Raw genomic sequence first — 17,649 nt, forward strand, 5'->3', positions numbered from 1 at the left:
TGCCGCAGACTCCGTCCCCAGGGGCCCTGCCCTTGGGCCGCCAGATCTCCCAGCAGCCCGCGGGGCCCCCAGCTCAGCAACGACCCCCGCCACAGGGTAAGTGAGGGGCCAGCTTCCTGGGCCCCGACTCTGCCTGGCAGCCTCCTACCTCTCACTGGCTCACTCTCACATGTGCACTTTCTCTCTGTCCCTCAGGCGGCCCTCCACAGCCGGGCCCGGGCCCCCAACGCCAGGGACCCCCGTTGCAGCAGCGCCCGACCCCACAGGGCCAGCAGCACCTTTCGGGCCTTGGACCCCCAGCTGGCAGCCCCCTGCCCCAGCGTCTACCAAGTCCCACATCAGTGCCCCAGCAGCCTGCATCCCAGGCCACACCGCTGACCCAGGGTCAAGGCCGCCAATCCCGGCCAGTGGCTGGAGGACCTGGGGCACCTCCAGCTGCCCGCCCACCCGCCTCCCCATCTCCCCAGCGCCAGGCGGGCCCCCCACAGGCTACTCGTCAGACATCAGTCTCTGGTCAGGCTCCGCCAAAGGCCTCAGGGGTTCCACCGGGTGGTCAGCAGCGCCAGGGCCCACCCCAGAAACCCCCAGGCCCTGCTGGCCCCACACGCCAGGCCAGCCAGGCGGGTCCCATGCCACGCACTGGGCCACCCACTACGCAGCAGCCGCGACCCAGTGGCCCGGGCCCCGCTGGACGTCCCACCAAGCCACAACTGGCCCAGAAACCCAGCCAGGATGTGCCACCACCTGCCACTGCAGCTGCCGGGGGACCCCCACACCCCCAGCTCAAGTAAGAGGACCCCACAGCAGCCCTCACCTTGCTGCTCACAAAATGGGCTCCTGCACGTGGAGGGCAGCCCTGGGCTCCCTGGCTCCTCAGACCCCAGTCCTGCACGGGATCCTAACAGCTCTCTCTCTGGTTCCAGTCTGAGCCAGACCCTTCCTGGTTCATAGAGGCTCCTACCCTCCATTCCAGAGAATCCCCCCTTTCAGTTCAGAATCCTCCCTGTAGGCCCTGGGAAAGCCCCCCAGCCCAGCTCCTCTTGGCCTACTCCAGGCGCCTTGCTAACCCTTCTTCAGTACTTCTCTGCCCAACTCATTCTCCCCCTGCCCGACCTGACTCCCTGCAACCGAACCCCCAAACTCCTCCCAGCCCAATCCACAATCCTAAGTTACTTCACTTTCCAGTCATCCTCCTTTCTCTAGAGTCTAGGCTCCCTTCTGGTCCATCTGAGTCTCCTCCCAAATCACACTATCCTCTGCCTCTTCTGGTCCATTCCAGACCTCCTTCACTACCGCAAAAGCCCTCCCTGCCCCACCCAAGTGCTCCCCCCTTAGATCTTCCCCTTCCAGCCTGTCCTTGGTCCAAGCCCTACCCTACCCCTCCTTATGGACTCCTTACCCTTGGACTAGAAAGAAACCTTCCTGCCCATCATCACCTTATATTAAACTCCTCCCAATCTGGTCTAGAATTCTGAGAAGATTCAGCCCAGAACTCTTCCCATCCATCCCAGGCCTCCTCTCCTTGGATCCAAATCCTCCCACCCAGCCGAGGACTCCCCACTCCTCCTGAGAATCCCTCAGGGTCCAGGCCTGTGCTGCTGGGTGGGAGGGTAACAGGCACAGCCCCAGGACCAGAGGGGCAGGGCTGGGGCCGGGCCTGGGGTAACGTTGTGTTTCTCTCCCCCTCCTCCCTTCCTCTTCCCCCTTCCTCCCACGCCTCCACCTTGTTTCTCTCTAGCAAATCCCAGTCTCTGACCAATGCCTTCAACCTTCCAGAGCCAGCCCCGCCCAGGCCCAGCCTTAGCCAGGACGAGGTGAAAGCTGAGACCATCCGCAGCCTGAGGAAGTCTTTCGCAAGCCTCTTCTCCGACTGACACCCTACCCTGAGAACCCCCAAATCCCTGGGCAACCCCTGTCTGGGCCTTGAATCTATTTCTCACTTTTGGAAATCTCATTCCTTGAGAAGTCCTCTCCTGGATCGTCAAGATCCCTCTTCTCACTCCTCAGAATGCTCAAGTCCCTGGGGAAACCTCACTCCTGGTCCTAAATCCAGTCCTCACGTTTGGAATTCCCACGTCCTTTGAAAAACCCACTCTCAGTCATCGCAAGAACTACTTCTCAGTTTTAGAACCTCCAGATCCCTGAAGACCTCGACCCCTGGTGCCCTCCGAGTGCATTTTCCTTCCTGGAAGCTCCCAAACACCAGGCAACCACTCCTGGAGCCCTGAAATTCCTGGAAAATGCCATTCCTGGCCCCAGATCTCTCCAGTGCACCTTGTTCCCCAGCAAAATTTACCCAATCCTTAAGAAACCCCTCCCTTTGATACCCTTTCTTTGGATTTCCCATCTCTGGGGATCCACCTGTTCAACTGTCCCCACCCAGCCCCCCAAGGTTTTCCCTTCAGTCCTCCCCTCACCAACCCCATTCAACACAGTGAGAGCTCCTCCCACTGCTAGGACCCCTCAGTTCCCCAGGGACCCCTGCCTCACTTTCCTGCCTCTGACAGCTGTCTTTAAATATGCAAACTCCACCCATCCTCCCAGAATCCTGTGCACACAGAAGGCCAGTGGTCTCCCACTTCCCCACCTTTGCCGTGATGTCTGTGTCTGTGACTGACGTGGCCTCCTCTCGTGCCTGTGCTTGGCATATGTGGTCCTCGTTCATCGTGCCGCCTGTGGTGATGCGTGCAGTGGCACTGTGTGATCCGCACCTCCCCCCAAACTCCACCCCTTGCCTGGACTCACCCTCACCCCTCAGCAGCTCTGAACCCCATGAGAAGAGTCGGGAAGCAAAATAAACAAGCAAAGGCCCAGCAGAATTCTGTGCTTCTTGGTGAAGAAAGAGGGGAGTCCTTGAATGGTGGAAAAGAGACAGATGGGACCCCCAAATCAACATGGGGTGCTGGGACCCCAAAATCCAGTGGAAGGCACATCAGGCACAAATTACAGAGGTGCTGAGTGGAGTTCCTGCCACAAATCCCAGCCATTGGAGATGGAGGAGTTCCCGAATTTAAATGTATCCCCAAAGCCAAGAGGAAACAAAATTATGGGGGTCTCGGTCTTCAAGGGTCCCCCAGTTCCAGAGGAACTGGAAAAGTACATGGGCACCCCCTCATCTCCCAGGGCAGGGATGGGGGATCCTGAGGCAGTATCAGGGCAGAGACAGAACATTGATTGGTGGGAAGGGCTCCTTGGCGTGGGAGGCTGAGATTGGCTCCCTGGTGGCTGGGGGTGGGGCCTAAGGCACTAGGCGGGCTGCGCTGAGTAGGCAGGCAGGCAACTCATCAGCCTGGGTACGGTGCAAGGAGGGTTCGGAGGCACTCCGCTCAATCTTGGGGAGTGACCGCTGCAGCAGCTCAATCGTGGCCAGGATCTGGGGGCAGGGGCGGGTGAGGAGGGGATGTCCAGAGCCGTGTGGGCATCCAAACACCCCCAAACCCCAGCCTAAAGAGGAAACACACTCACACACATTGTATACTTCGGAGCCTTGAACACACACAGTTCACATTTGCTCCTCAGAGGCTCCCTCCCCAGGGTGTCCAGCCCTCCTCCTCAGCCCACCTGGGGAAAAAGGGGCCGCTCCTCTCGCTGGAACTTCAGGCAGTCAGACAGCAGGCGCCTCATGGCCTTGGGGCAATTGCTGGAGATTTTGCTGAGGTCCGGGGACAGATAGCCACGGCCCACCATAAAGATAATCTGGGAGAGGGGACAAGAATGGGGTGATCTGGGCTGGGAAGCACAGGGAATTCTGGGTCTTGAGGGACCTCGGGGACTCCTTTTGGGAGAACTGGGGTATTCTGGGTATTGGGGCCCAGAGGACTGTGGGTATCTGGTGGATCTAGAGATTCTGGGTCCCTGAAAACTTGGAAGGATTCTCTGCTTAATGGTACAGAAGGATTTAAGCTTGGGGGAATCAAAAATGGTTAAGTGTCTGGGGCCCAAAGGATTATGGGTCCACAGGTTTCTAGGGGGCTTAGGGGCCTGGAAAGAACTGAGTCTGGGGGAAACATGAATTTCTGGGTCTGGAGGGAGTTAAAAGGCTGGTAGTCCTCAGGAACTTGTATTTCTGTAGTGGTCTAGGGCTGAGAGGACTATGGGTCCAAGTGGCCTGTAGGACAGTGAATGCTTAAGACCCAAAGACTATTGGTACTTGGAGCCTAGAGGATCTTGGGTTTCTGAGGGCCTGGGAAATTCTAGTCTTTGAACCTGGAGAAATGTGAGAGTCTGGGGCCTAGAGTATTGTGGATTCAAGGGTCCTGGAGCTTGACAGATACCCAAGGCCTGAGTGGTTGTGGGTATCTGTGGGGATTCCAGAAGGACAAAGGGATTGTTTCTGAGAGAAATTGGATTCTGGGCTTTGGGGATTTTGAGTACCCAGGTCAGAGGACTATGTGTCTAGGAGGACTTTTGGGGACCTGGGGGATTCTGGGTATAGGGGACTCAGGAGATTCTGGACTTTGATGACCCAGAGAAGTGGATATGAGTGAAGGAAAGAATTCTGGGTACAGAAGACCCAGAGGAGTCTGGGAGTCTTCAGCTCTGAAAATTTGGGGTTCCTGGGGGCAGAGTGGTGTTCATGGTCTGTGCAAAGGAGGAGATCTGAGGTTTGGAGTCTAAGGGGATCCCTTGGCCTGAGATAAGGCAGGTAAGGTATGGGGCTCACCTGGTCTCGGCTGCCAATGTGGCTGTAAGGCAGTGAGCCGGTCATGAGCTCATAGAGCACAACCCCATAGGCGTAGACATCTGACTGGAAGCTGTAGGGGTTCGGGTCCTGCATACGGATCACTTCAGCTGCCTTCAGCAGACGGGACCGGGCAGGAGGAATGTACAGGTCAGCAAGTGACTTCAGAGCTGCCCCCATGAGGTGAAGTGTAAGTGGTCCAAACACCCACACCTGGTGCAGGAAACCCCGGCCCCACTCCTTCAACATCTTAGCCCAGCAGCCCATGTCCCTATACACCCCCAGTCTAGCCTGGTCCAACTCACCATCCATAGCACAGAGCCCGAGGGTTGTTCCAAGGGCTGGGCCCCACTCCAGCGCGTCTTTACTGTGGCCAGGCCGAAGTCCCCAATCTTCACCGTGAGCCCCTCGTGCAGGAAGATGTCCGCCAGGGTTAAGGGCCACTACAGGGTCTCCCAATAGCCATGCTTCTTGCCCTGACTGGGAGGCTCTCATTGACGCCTCCACACCAGTCATTTCCTCTAACCCTGACTGGAAGCCCCCCAGTGTCACACAAACTAGGTACAATCTTGACTTGGAGGGGAGCTCTAATTAACACTCCCTATACTTGGCTCCCCTGTGAATTCTGACTAGGAAGCTCCTCTCATGGTACCCACACTCACCATGCCTATGACACTGATCAGGAACCCCCATAATGCCTTCCACCACTGTCACTCCTCAGACCCTGACCAGAGTCCCAAAGAACACCACCTGAACCAGCCACAATTCTGGCACCTGGCAAAGGGAAATGCAACAGGTGCCCCTCCTTGTTTGCCCCCAGAAGAGCCCCCCACAAGAGCCATTCCTCTAAGTCGTCATCCTGTTTGATGCTGCCTGCCCCAGCCCAGCCCGAGAGGGATAGGTAGATACTGTTAGACTTGAGATCTCGGTGGATGATGTTCTTGGCATGGAGGTAGCTGTAGGGGTACAAGCAGGTGTCAGACTGTCTGGGGGGCTACCTCATCTCCCTACCCCCAACCCCCTAGCCCCTTCCCTAGTCCCTGAGCCAGAACACTCACTCCATGCCCTGAGCAGTCTGGCGGGCCACATCAATGAGCTGGACCATGTCGAAGCGTGTGTCAGCCACATGAAGGTGGTGGTAGAGACTGGAGCCCTCACACCACTGTGTGATGATGGCAAATCCTGGCCGGGTCATGAAGCCCATGAACAGCAAGATGTTGACGTGACGTGTCTTCCTGCAGGTAGGGCAGGTGGTATCAGGGCAGGGAGGGCAAACAGCAACTTTCTGAGCCTTTGGAAGGGTGCTATTCACTGCTGCCTTCTGCCATCATTTCCACCCTGTCTTTCAGGAGGCTCAGGACCAGACTATGGCCAGATGCAGTGAATTTGTGAGATATGTTTACTGGGCTGAGCACTTATGTCCTGAACTTCCTCATCCAAATCTCCCAACAAAAGCAGGAGGGACGGATAACCCTTCTGTCCCTACTGACCAGGAGCATCTTAATAATCAGACTTGCCACACCTCTGACCATGACCTGAGCCTGTGACCATTTGAGATGAGATGAGAAAGTGGAATGCCAACCTTCATCAGTGATATATCAACATAACATTGATAACTGCTGGGTAAAAACATCAGTGATGTATAACTATGTCCTGTTAACCATGAGAGGCTTAGAGGTAAAGAGTTTGGGGTTTGGACTAAAATTATGTTCTAATCAGGGCTTTCTCAGGTACTCACTGTGCAATCTCAGGAAGGACACTTAAGCTCTCTGTGCCTCATTTTCCTTAACTGAAAAACTGTGATTATTCTATTAGATACCTGGCACCGGTGTTGGGAGGACTACGTAATAACCTGTAAGGTGCTCTGAATGGCCAAACACAAGCAAGCACCCTAAAAATACCACTGTCCCTGCTGTCATCACTACTGGGTACCTGGATCTACCTTATAGAAACTCTGTCCTGTATGAACAGCCACCCTCATTTAGAAGAAAACTTTCATTCCTTATAGAAGGATAACATACATGCAAAGAACGTCAATGATAGTCCACAGTTTTGCACACATCAGAGTGGATAACAGTACATGAGTTCTTCATAGCAGTTAGGTTATGGTTTCAGTACTAACACAATACAAATTCACAGCCTGTTCAAATCAATGCCATTTGACAGAGAGGAGCAGAGACTGAAAACGTCAACTCTGCAATATAACTGTGCCCACTTGTCATGAGGGGAAAGCCCACAACAGCAACCCCAAGAGTGGTAGTAACTAGGGTGACAAAAGGGAGCACCAGGGTTTCTCAGTGTGAATGAATTAATATAGTAGGAAAGATATATTAAGTAGAGCAATCACAATCATTAACCAAACAATGATTAAATTATGCTTCTGATTATAGTTTTAATACTGTTCTTTAAAGAATAGTATTATTATAATTAATAACAAGAATGTAACACAGTAAACACATACTAATGGTGCAGAACAAGCAGAGAAGAAAGGCCACCAGCCTACCAGGCGATGCAGCTAACTAACATTATGCTATTGATGTCAGTAAATACAATAACACTGCAGTGATACTCATTTCACAACAGGCAAGCAAAAAGAGTCACATTTTGGAGGCAGGGCCATTAATTAATATCAATATTTACACAAACAACAGCCTCATCAGAGGTCCTTTAAACATACCCATTTCCCAGAGGGGAAAGGCACTTCTCTGATAAACAAACAACTTACTATTATGGTTATAACACAACATAAATATGGGGGATGTGAGGAAGCACCCTCAGCAGGGCCTTTCCCCAGAGAGGCACAGAGGCCATGTCTGCCACCCCCGCCCCAGCCACACACGCGAGCAATCTCACCTGAGCACCTGCATCTCGTTCTTGAAGGCCTGGGCCTGCTCAGCTGTGGGTTGGGCCACCTTGAGCACCTTCACGGCCACATCACCATGCCACCGCCCGCGAAACACGGTGCCAAACGAGCCCGTCCCGATCCTCTTCAGCAACTGCACCTCACTGGGTGGCACCTCCCAGTAATAGCCCGAGTCCCGGTACCCCAAATTCTTCTGTGGGCCACACGGGTGGCATCTCAGGGGCCTGCCCACACCCCTCATCACTCAGCCTGTGGTGCCCCCACCAAAGGTGTCCCCTGGAGCTCACCACTTTCTTCTTGTCATCAGCCAAGGACTTCCGTTCCCGCTGCTCTGATGGGGACTTGGAATGTGGGGACTTCCTTCCCGAGGACACGCTGGCTGGGTTGGGGCTCCCCCGGGGGGCTCCATCACCACCACCTCTATTCCCAGCAGCTGCAGTTACAGAGAGGGTGTGAGTGGAGCTGGGTGGGGTAGGGTGGGGGGCTCAGGGCACAGGCAGCGGGGGGCTCACCATCAGTGTTGAAATTCTGGCCAGTGAGCTGGAAGAAGAGGGCTGGGAGTCAGAGAGAGGACATGGAGGACAACAGGAATGGCCCTCCCCTCTGCCTCGTGCTCCCTGGTGACCGCCTGCCTCAACACCAACCTGGATGAGGCCGGAGTCCATAGGGGCTGTGGTGCTGACCATGTGGACATTGGGGGTGGATGTGGAGCGGATGCGCTGGAGGGGGGTGTTGGCCTGGGCAGAGAAGGAGAAGTGCTCGGGGTCGCGGTGCTGGGTGCAGGAGCTGGCAGGGGAAAGGCTGTGAAATCACTGTTGAGTGAATGAGAGAACCAGTAGAACATCCCCCCAACCCACTGCCCCTTCCTAGGTATGTGTTTAGCTCACATAGAGTAAATGTCCACTGTCATTACTATTATGCATTTGTTTAAGAAACACTGACTAACTGCTTGCTGTGTGCCAGATACCGTTCTAGACAGTGGAAATAAAACTGTGGACAAAACAAAGGTTCTACACACATGCAGATTTGAACTGTACTAAAATTTTTAAATTAAAAAAAAATAAAAACAAAGGTTCTTGCCTTCATGGGACTAACTGTAGTAGGGAGAGAGAAATAAAAAACAAAGAATATTTCATACATTCAATGGTGATAGAAGCAATAAAGCAAAAAATAAAGCAACATAAGAAGACAAGAAGTGTCCCTGATCTTGTCAGGAAAGGCTTCTCTGAGCAAGCGACATTTGAGCAAAGACTTAAAGGAAGGACAGCAAAGCCACACAGATAGTGGGGGAAGAGCAATATGTAATATTGTATAACTATATGTAGTACTCAAATATATTATGCATTATGTAATATACAATGTTATCTATATTAAAATGGCAATGCTTTACATATACATATGTTAATGTTACATATATACATGTGTTATACATTAAATATATTATGCTATAAAAATATTTCTTAATGTTTCCTTCACTATCCTGAAATGCAATTCATAGGTAATTAATTCACATGTGCCCATAATTAAAAATAACATAATGCTCTAACTTTACTATTTTATATATTACATAAAAATATTTAATATTCTACATTGTATGAAAATATTATCAATATAACACATTATACAATAGCATAAATATCATATAAATATTGACATTATAAAATACATATACATATAAAATGCATATCATATAAACATGATGCATTACAGTGATAATATATTTCAATATTGAAATATAGTATTATCATACTTAAAGGAGAAGTAAAAGTGAATTTATGAGAAAATAATATGTATTCCAAAGTGGAAAGGCTTGAGCATGGTTATACTGGAAGAATTAACAAAGTAGTTAGATAATATAGACATAGATATATATTATAATTAATAAGAAGAACTTATCCTGTGCTGGATCATGTTCTAAACATTGCACCCACTGTAACTCATTTAATCCACACCAGAACTCTATGTGGTAAAAGTATCATTATCCTTTCCTTACAAATAAGAAAACTAAGGTCCAGAGAGACTAGGGAACTTGCCTGAGGCCCCACAGCTCCATGCCCTTACTTACACTTGTAGGTGCTCACTAAATGTCCATTGAGTAGACAAAAGAATTAAGTATAGCTTGATCTCTACTGAGGCCTCCAGATATTTTCTTCTGACAGTAGCCCTTTGGCTAAGGCATCCCCTACCTGGGACTCTGAGGGGTGAGTGGCTCATTCAGGGCGCGGTTTGAGGGAACTTCGTGCTGTCTGGAGCTTCCGGACAAATCCTGGACACTGTGGTAGAACCTTGAGGGCATTTGGGGTATAAAGCAAGGGAACATGGGTCAGCTGTCTGTAAAAGCCTTGTGGCTGGGCCTCTGTCCTCCCCATCTCCCCACCCACCCCAGGCCAGGCTCACTGTCGGCGGTTGGTACTCATGTCGACACAGACTGTGGGGACCTTGGAGGAACAATGCTGGTGGAACTTGTATCCACAGGTTTGGCAGCGGAAGCCATGGAACAGAAACTTAAGGCAGAAGTCACAAAAGGCCAGGCTGAAGAACGTCTTCCGTACCTGCTGCCACAGAGTAGAAAAGGTTGAAGCCTGGTCATGGACCCTCCCACCATGCCCACAGTCTGCCCCCTCTCTCCACTCACAAAATTGTGCATGGTCAGGGGGACATCTTCGAGGACCTCCACAATGAGCTCCTCGCCATCCAGGGGGGCAATGGCTGTATCCCAGGCGGTGACTGTCTTTCGCCTGCAAAAGACATGGAAGGGAGTGAGTGGGAGGGTGGCCGGGGCCACAAGGAGGAAGGGAACACACCAAAAGTCCTTCCAAGCCTGCCATCCATGAAATAATAGATGATATGTTGCATTTTTAGTATGGGAACTCTAGGAACTAGTACTATCCTTACCCGTTTATGTATGGGGAAACTGAGGCAAAGAGGGATGAAATGACTTGCCCAGAGCCACAAGGGACTATGAGTGGAAGGACAGTGTGAAGAGCCCATGTTCTTAGCTACAAGAGGAGGAGGAAATGACACAGTGAAGAAACAACTAAATCTCAGAGGTGCTAAGCAAGCCCCCGACAAAGCAGCTGGTGAGGCACTGAAATAACAAATAAAAAGCAATGCGTGAAAAAAAAAAAAGCAATGTGTGAACTGAATACAAGAGTTAAGGAACTCTAAAACAGAGGAATAAATGGAAGGTCAGCAAGGCCCACACAGCAGACAGAGAATGAGGAGACAGAGGAAGGAGGGAATTGACAAGTTGATAAAACAGTGAAAGAATGAAACAGATGAATTCCGGGAAGAGACGATGGAGCACGGTGAGGACTCCAGATCTACGAAGAAAATGAATTACTGACCTTACAGGTCAATGAACTAGTGAAGCAATAAGACAAAAGCTGGATTCACTAAGTGAAGGGAAGACTAACAGAGACTGCACAGCAGAGTGGAGGAGTCGGATGACTCTGAGAAGGGGGTGGAAGGCTGGGCACCCAGTTGTGGGTGGGAGAGCCACACTTACCCCTTGATGAGCCGGTAAACCACACAGCAATCTTGATTGAGACCCCGCACCTTGAGGGCCTTGTCTAGAGAGTCATAGACACTCATGCCATCCCGGACAGTCACCTGTGTGTGTGTGCACACATGTAAGGAGTCAGCACCCAGAGGGGTCTGCAGTGGACTCTCCCAGCCCTTGTCACCTTTCTGATCCCAGATTTACAACGAGATCCATGCCCACCCCCAGCCAGTTTTGCTCCCATCAGACTCACCACCGTGCGCTGCTTGTTGGGCAGGTACACTTTGACAGTGCCCACTGACCGGGATGGCTCGGCCCCGTTGGCAGGGGGGCCCCGTGGTGGCTCCATGGAGCCTAGGACTTTGTCAAGATGGGCTAAGGTGGGGCTGGGCAGGTGCCATGGGGCTCCTAAAAGACAGAGGAAGAATTCAGAGGTCTTATAATGATAGTATGGAAGTAAAGTGGCAGAGGACAAAAAATTCAACCTCCAGACTTCACGTCACCCCCTGTAGCCTAATTTCCACACCGCTCAAGGGATCCAGTTCCTCCTCTGCTCAGCCCCTCCAGTTGTTTGTCTCACGCTTAAGTGCCAAGGTCTCAGATTCACTGCACAGGGCGGGGTGGGGTGGGGTGGGGGTAGGACATAGTGAGAGGCAGCACACACTGTCCCGCAGGGCATAGGAGTACATAAGTCTCTGTGCTGGGGACTAACGGGGAAGTCAGCACGCACTACACTGGGGCGTGTCAAGTACATAATGGACATGAACAGGCTGTCCTGGCTTTCGAATGGAGAAGGGGGTTACCAGATACTGTGGTGTGGGAGGAGTCACAGACAGGGTGATGGGGAACTAACTGAGGATCATCAGACACTGCCGTTAGCTTGGTGGAAATGGGAATTGCACCAGTGTTTGTAAGGGCATTGTGGGCATCCCGAAGCCCTGAACTGTAATGACAGGAGGTTCACGGGTACTGTGCTAGGTGCCTAATAGTAGTCACCAGACTGTGATGGGGAGTTCATAAAGGCTCAGAGACACTATGCTGAGGGGAGATGTAATAGTCGTCACTAGAGACTGTAAGGAGTCAGTAAGGAGTCCCTTGGACTGCAAGGAAATCCAACCAGTCCATCCCAAAGGAGATCAGTCCTGAGTGTTCATTGGAAGGATTGATGTTGAAGCTGAAACTCCAATGCTTTGGCCACCTCATGCGAAGAGCTGACTCATTTGAAAAGACCCTGATGCTGGGAAAGATTTAAGGCAGGTGGAGAAGGGGACGACAGAGGATGAGATGGTTGGATGGCATCACTGACTCAATGGACATGAGTTTGAGTAAACTCCGGGAGTTGGTGATGGACAGGGAGGCCTGGCGTGCTGCAGTCCATAGGGTCGCAAAGAGTCGGACACGACTGAGCGACTGAACTGAACTGAGACTGTAATGGGAAGAAGAGTGGATAACGGGTATCACCAGACTTTGTAATGGGGGAAATGAGGGTTATGGAGCATCACCAGATGTGGCTGAGGTGAGATAAGTAGGGGTAAAGCGTAGATGAGGCAGAGGGTGCTCCAAAATTCTCCTTGACAGCTAATGAAAGGGTCGCAGACATATTACTAGTGATAATGGATGGAGGCTGGAGAGGGTTAAAGAGGAGGAATGTGAGAATCCTCAAAGATTCTCCTATTGGGTTAGACATTGATCCAGAATAAGGAAAGCGAGGAATGATCCGTGTCTTCACGCATTCCCCGTTGTTGGTAAGGAAGGGGCATCAGATACCTTAAAGAGGTTAAGGAGGACTCCACAAGATGAGATACCACAATCCAAGCCACACTCGGCCCAGCTCCGCCCACCGAGGGCCTTCCAGCTTTGCGCAGGCGCGCTGCCACAAGCGACGGGCGAAACCATCCCCCGCAGCCTTGCACCCATTCCAATTCCGCCCCCCCCCCCCCCCGCGCTGTCGACAATGGTTTCGCCCCGGGTCAAACCACTCCTCCGGTTCCGGGTAGGGGGGCGTCAGGGCCCAGGCGCAGTCATCCTGGAGCTGAGCTTTCGTTCCCGGCTCCCTACCCGTGCCCGACAGTAACTCCAGAAACCTAACCCTACCGGGCCCGCCCTCACCTGTCACGCCGCTACAGCCGCCGCCGCCTCCATCTTGGGCCTGTCTTCTGGTTTCCTTACAGAGTCCGCCTCCACCGCCCCTCGGACTTTGGCCATTGGCTCCGGAGGACTCAGCCCTCCATCCTTATTGGGTTAGGTACACGCCTGTCAAAGCAGGGGCCGTCGGAATGTGGGTCGTGTTCCGGATTAGGAGAGGCTGCCTGAAACGTCAGGGTCTAGGGCAAATTCGCTTGTCCGGATTCGCGCAGGCGCAGTCGGGATAAGACCTGCGTGCCAAGGGTTTTAACCCCAATCTTGCCGTAATGGAATAAGTCAGGACTTTTATTTTTTTGGTCACTTGGGGCTGACTTTAGGGGTTCCCGAAACTGGGTGGGGGATCCTTAAGCGCTGTTTTTGCTCCAGTGACCCAGCGCACTAAGTACCATTCCTGTGTCTCAGTTTTACCGTCTTTGAAATGGGTTGGAGTCAGACCAAACATTTGCAAAGTTTTCCAATTCTGAGAGACTGTAGTCAAAACTTTTGAAAACAGCGAGTCTCTAGTGTGGCTGGGACTGGAGGTCTTACCCTAGGAGTGGCGGTCTGCTGTTAGAGGAGGCTTCCTTCCTTTAGGAATGGAGTTGATAAGGGTTTTGAAAGACTAATCCTAGATGTGTAGGGGAATTGTGGACCTGGAATGGTGCATAACGCTGGGAAGCGTGTGGAGGTATTGTAGGGTAAACACAAAGTTTTTAAAAGTCGAATTGTCTCTGGTGTCACAAATGAGACTTTCCATCTTCCCTTTTCATAGTGTAGTTCCCTTAGAAAACTTTCAATTGTAAATTTTTTCTCCCTCCCTTCAATATGTATGTAACTCCTTTTAATAAAAGCTAAATAGGCCTCCTGCCAGTTTTACAACTCAGGAATGTTGTTCTTGAGGTCCTGGGAGCCATCTCTTTGAAATGTAAATGTCAGCGAAGATAGCACCCTATCTTCTGGTCCCTAGGAATTTGACCTAGGTGGCTGGCTCCACGTCGCTGTTTGTCAGAGAGATATGTGCTTTGTTTTTCCTTTGCCTAAAGGCAGATGGCTACACCAATTACCAGGTAAATTTGAGATGAACTGTGTGTAGCAATAGTGCTGTCAAGTTCTCTTGAAGGCAAGTTATTATGTCCTAAGAACACTTATGAAATGGGTTGTATCTGCCTGGCTATATAAAAGGATGAGGTTACTTTCTCCTAAATCACTTTAGTGAATTGTTTGTGATACACTTCACTGTTTGTTTTAATGCTTACTCGATAATAAAACCAGTTCATTCTTTTCTACATTTGTAGAGAGAATTCATTGAGTTGGCACGAGATTTTATTTTTAATTATTCCCCAACATCATGAACATGGCCTGTTATGTTTGAAGTGACTACCTTCTCTCCTTGGTAGCATCAACATTCCTCTGCATTGAAATGGGAACATCAGAGAAAGGGTGTTATGTGAGGGGATCTCAGCATGCTTCTACTTGTATTTGAGGGCTTTCTCCGTTTGTAAGGAGAGAAAACAAATGTATGGCTTACTGGGCTGCCATATAACTTCCATTTCCCATCACCCCTCTTCTATTCAGATCTTCATTCAATGGCTAAAATTAAGACTGACAATACCACGCACTGATGAAAATGTGGAGCAACTGGAACTTTCATATGTTGCTTTTGGGAGTATAAAATGTTACACCACTTTGAAAACAGTTTGGCAGCTTCAAATGAAGTCAAACATAGATACATCATGCAGTCCAGCAATTTCACTCCTAGGTATTTATTCTAAAAAAGGAAAAAACAATGAAAACAAATATGTCCAATGGTGTGCTGGTAAATGTTTACCAACCAGCTCCCCAGGGGAATAAAGCTCTAATTTGTAGAAATTGCCAACTATGGTATAAATACTCACATGGTGGCTTATTTCAAACTGTGTACTAATATGACATCACAGAACCAGAGTTGAGAAGAGATTGGCAAAACTGATTCTGGTGAGCCAGCCACAGCATACTACCGCAATATGTTCACGCACAAAAAAACTTGTGCTCAAATGTTCATATTGGCTTTCTTTTTAAAAAAAATATTTATATATTTATTTGATTGTGCCAGGTCTTAGTTGCAGCATGTGAGTTCTTCTATCTTTGTTTTGTGCCAGGTCTTAGTTGCAGCACATGAGTTCTTCTATCTTCGTGTGGCAGGCGAGATCTTTTAGTTGCAGTGTTTGGACTCTCAGTTGTGGCATGTGGGATCTAGTTCCCCACCCAACCAGGGATGGAACCCCAGCCCCATGCATTGGGAGCGTAGTCTTTGCCACTGGACCATCAGGGAAATCTCACATTAGCTTTCTCCATGATAACAAAAAACTGGAAACATCTCAGAAGTCCAACAACTTAAGAACTGACAAACACAACAATGGGATCATAGAATACTATTTACCAAACGAAAGAGACAAACTACTTCATATGTCTATGAAGCTCATAAACATAAGGTTGAGTGAAAGAAGCCACAGACAAAAGAGAGATGCTGTTATTATTCCATTTGTATGAAATTCCAAGCCAGGAAAAGTAATCTGTAGCAAAGGAAATCTAAATTGTTGTTGTCTTGGGGAAGAATTATTGGAATGAGCATGAAGGAGGTTTTGGAGGTGATTGGGCTGTTCAGTATGCATTTGTCAAAACTCATTGAAATCTGTACTGAAAATGGGCATGTTTATTTATTATTCTTTAGTTTTATTTTTGGCTTCATCAGGTCTTAGTTGCTGCACACGGGAACTTTGTTGGGGCATGCAGGCTCAGTAGTTGAGACGCACAGGGTCCCTAGTTGTGGCTTGCAGGCTCAGTAGTTGTGGCCATGTGGGCTTCATTGACCCTCACATGTGGCATCTTAGTTCCCTGACCAGGGACAGAACCCACATCTCCTGCATTGGAAGAGGGATTCTTAACCACTGGACCACCAGGGAATTCCCTGAAAATGGGTATATTATATTGTATGTAAAATATACCTTGATTTTAAAAAATTCATGGCAAAAAAAATGGCTTCAAACATAATTCTAAACATTTGATTTCTTATAAATTCTAATTGGTTAGAGGATTTTTAAAAAAAATTCTCTATTCTGAAATTGAATCCCTGGACCAGGTACCCCACTTCCCAGTGCAGGAGCCGTGGTGGCAACCTCAGCACCACATAGGGTCAGAAACAACTTCAGTTGGAGCTCAGTGAAGGGCTCCAAAATGCTTACCAGAAGAAAGAATAATTTCATGGATGGGGAGAATGTATTTTAAATTTCAGTTCATCTAAATATTATTTAATTTCTTTTAAAACTTTACTTTCTAGGCAGTATTTGAACACAGATTTCTGACTCTGTTGCTCAACGTTTACAAAAAGATAAGCAAAATCCCAGGGTAAGGTCACTGCACAGGTGCTGTGGGGGGGCGGGAGGGGAGTCGAGGCTCACTCAAGGGTAATCCTTTCTCTCCAAAGAGTCATAGGCTCACTCAAAACCCATTCCAAACTAACACGACTTCAGTCATGTACCTCACATGTGACTGCATATACATTTTGCTGAGCAACAATTCAAGACTTTGCTAGGGGTCCCAAAGCCCTGACTCAGCGCCCTCAACTGTTGGCTCTTCTGAAGGGTCACTTTGACCCTTGAAGGCCTCCGACAGGCAGCGAGATCAACTAATGACAATGGAGTGGCTTTGGGATGCCGGGGGCCATTCATAGGCCCTACCTCACCGCCAGCGTTTAGGAGTGAAAAGAGAGAGCCATCCAGACCTAGAAGCCACTGACAGACCAGTAGTTAGGCATAGGAGGTGGGTTTTGGGCGGTCCCAACCAATAGGAGGTGGTGCTGGACTGAGCGACTTGCTACCAACCAGCAATTTAATGTTGCTTTTAAATGAGTGCCAATGCAATTGTAGCTATTCCATCTACAGCAGAGTTTGGAAATTTCCACTTCTGAATATTCCTTGAAGAGATTTTTTTAATGTACAACCTCGGGGTCAGAGGTGTGGGAAATTTACAAGTGAACCGAAATGCTACTTGTAACATTAATATCCCTTATTAAAATGTCCTACAAAATGCAATGGGTGGTATCTCTGTGAACCAGATTGATGGAAACCACACTATTAAACTTATTAAACCAACAGACAGGGTTCTTAAAAATTTTTTTAAGTTCCAAAAACACTTCTGTGTTTTTGTAAAATCAAACGTGCAGTTTTATATAATTTCAATTTCCAAACCCAAGGATCAGATGAGTTTTAAAAAGATCAATTATTTCTCAATAAAGCTTGGTAAAAAATAAACCAAATAACAGCCCTGTAATTTAAGTTTACTCTGATAAGGAAATCCTTTGGTGGGTATGTTTATTTCTCAGAAATAAAGCAAAACTCAAATATGAAAATACTTAATAGTTGAGCAAAGGGATCAATATAAATCTACAAACTGATCAGTGGAGCCATCTTTGAGATGCCATGAACAGTGACACACACCTCT

At 49.3% G+C, this 17,649-nt stretch overlaps 2 protein-coding genes across 5 annotated transcripts in view; one reads left to right on the plus strand and one right to left on the minus strand.

Annotated features, from left to right (window-relative positions):
• Window positions 1-3,379, plus strand: part of SYN1 (synapsin I) — a 53,451-nt gene extending 50,072 nt beyond the window's left edge. Inside the window, exons 11-13 of one of the 2 annotated variants that reach the window (XM_020910487.2) lie at window positions 9-96; window positions 196-787; window positions 1,739-3,379. In XM_020910487.2, coding sequence (XP_020766146.1) covers window positions 9-96; window positions 196-787; window positions 1,739-1,874 — 816 coding nt within the window. In that variant the 3' untranslated portion in view covers window positions 1,875-3,379. The remainder of the gene's footprint in view (window positions 1-8; window positions 97-195; window positions 788-1,738) is intronic. The other variant, XM_020910488.2, reaches the window with a different exon arrangement.
• ARAF (A-Raf proto-oncogene, serine/threonine kinase) lies at window positions 2,811-13,356 on the minus strand. 3 transcript variants are annotated; one of them, XM_020910479.2, is made up of 16 exons: window positions 13,156-13,356; window positions 11,300-11,454; window positions 11,053-11,156; window positions 10,180-10,282; window positions 9,942-10,096; window positions 9,731-9,829; window positions 8,189-8,330; window positions 8,057-8,084; window positions 7,832-7,977; window positions 7,535-7,737; window positions 5,740-5,916; window positions 5,591-5,637; window positions 4,987-5,105; window positions 4,664-4,795; window positions 3,562-3,696; window positions 2,811-3,373 (listed from the first exon to the last, which is right to left on the minus strand). In XM_020910479.2, the coding sequence occupies exons 2-16, from the start codon at window positions 11,393-11,395 to the stop codon at window positions 3,239-3,241; spliced, it is 1,821 nt and encodes a 606-aa protein (XP_020766138.1). In that variant the 5' UTR covers window positions 11,396-11,454; window positions 13,156-13,356; the 3' UTR covers window positions 2,811-3,238. The 3 variants fall into 3 exon arrangements, with proteins under 3 accessions (XP_020766138.1, XP_020766135.1, XP_020766136.1); XM_020910476.2 differs by having other exon boundaries at window positions 8,189-8,345; window positions 13,156-13,355; XM_020910477.2 differs by lacking the exon at window positions 13,156-13,356 and adding an exon at window positions 12,814-12,881 and having other exon boundaries at window positions 8,189-8,345.
• Between the last annotated feature and the right edge of the window lie 4,293 nt (window positions 13,357-17,649).

Source organism: Odocoileus virginianus, chromosome X (assembly GCF_023699985.2).
Source record: "Odocoileus virginianus isolate 20LAN1187 ecotype Illinois chromosome X, Ovbor_1.2, whole genome shotgun sequence".
Lineage (NCBI taxonomy): Eukaryota > Metazoa > Chordata > Mammalia > Artiodactyla > Cervidae > Odocoileus > Odocoileus virginianus.

Bases quoted from the DNA above. Each gene is read 5' to 3' on its own strand.
- ARAF (XM_020910476.2), bottom strand. From the start codon at position 11,395: ATGGAGCCACCACGGGGCCCCCCTGCCAACGGGGCCGAGCCATCCCGG. The intron at 10,283-11,052 runs GTAAGTGTGGCT...TGTCTTTTGCAG, and splicing joins GTTTACCGGCTCATCAAGGG to GCGAAAGACAGTCACCGCCT. The intron at 3,374-3,561 runs GTGGGCTGAGGA...CCCTGCCCCCAG, and splicing joins AGCGGCCCCTTTTTCCCCAG to ATCCTGGCCACGATTGAGCT.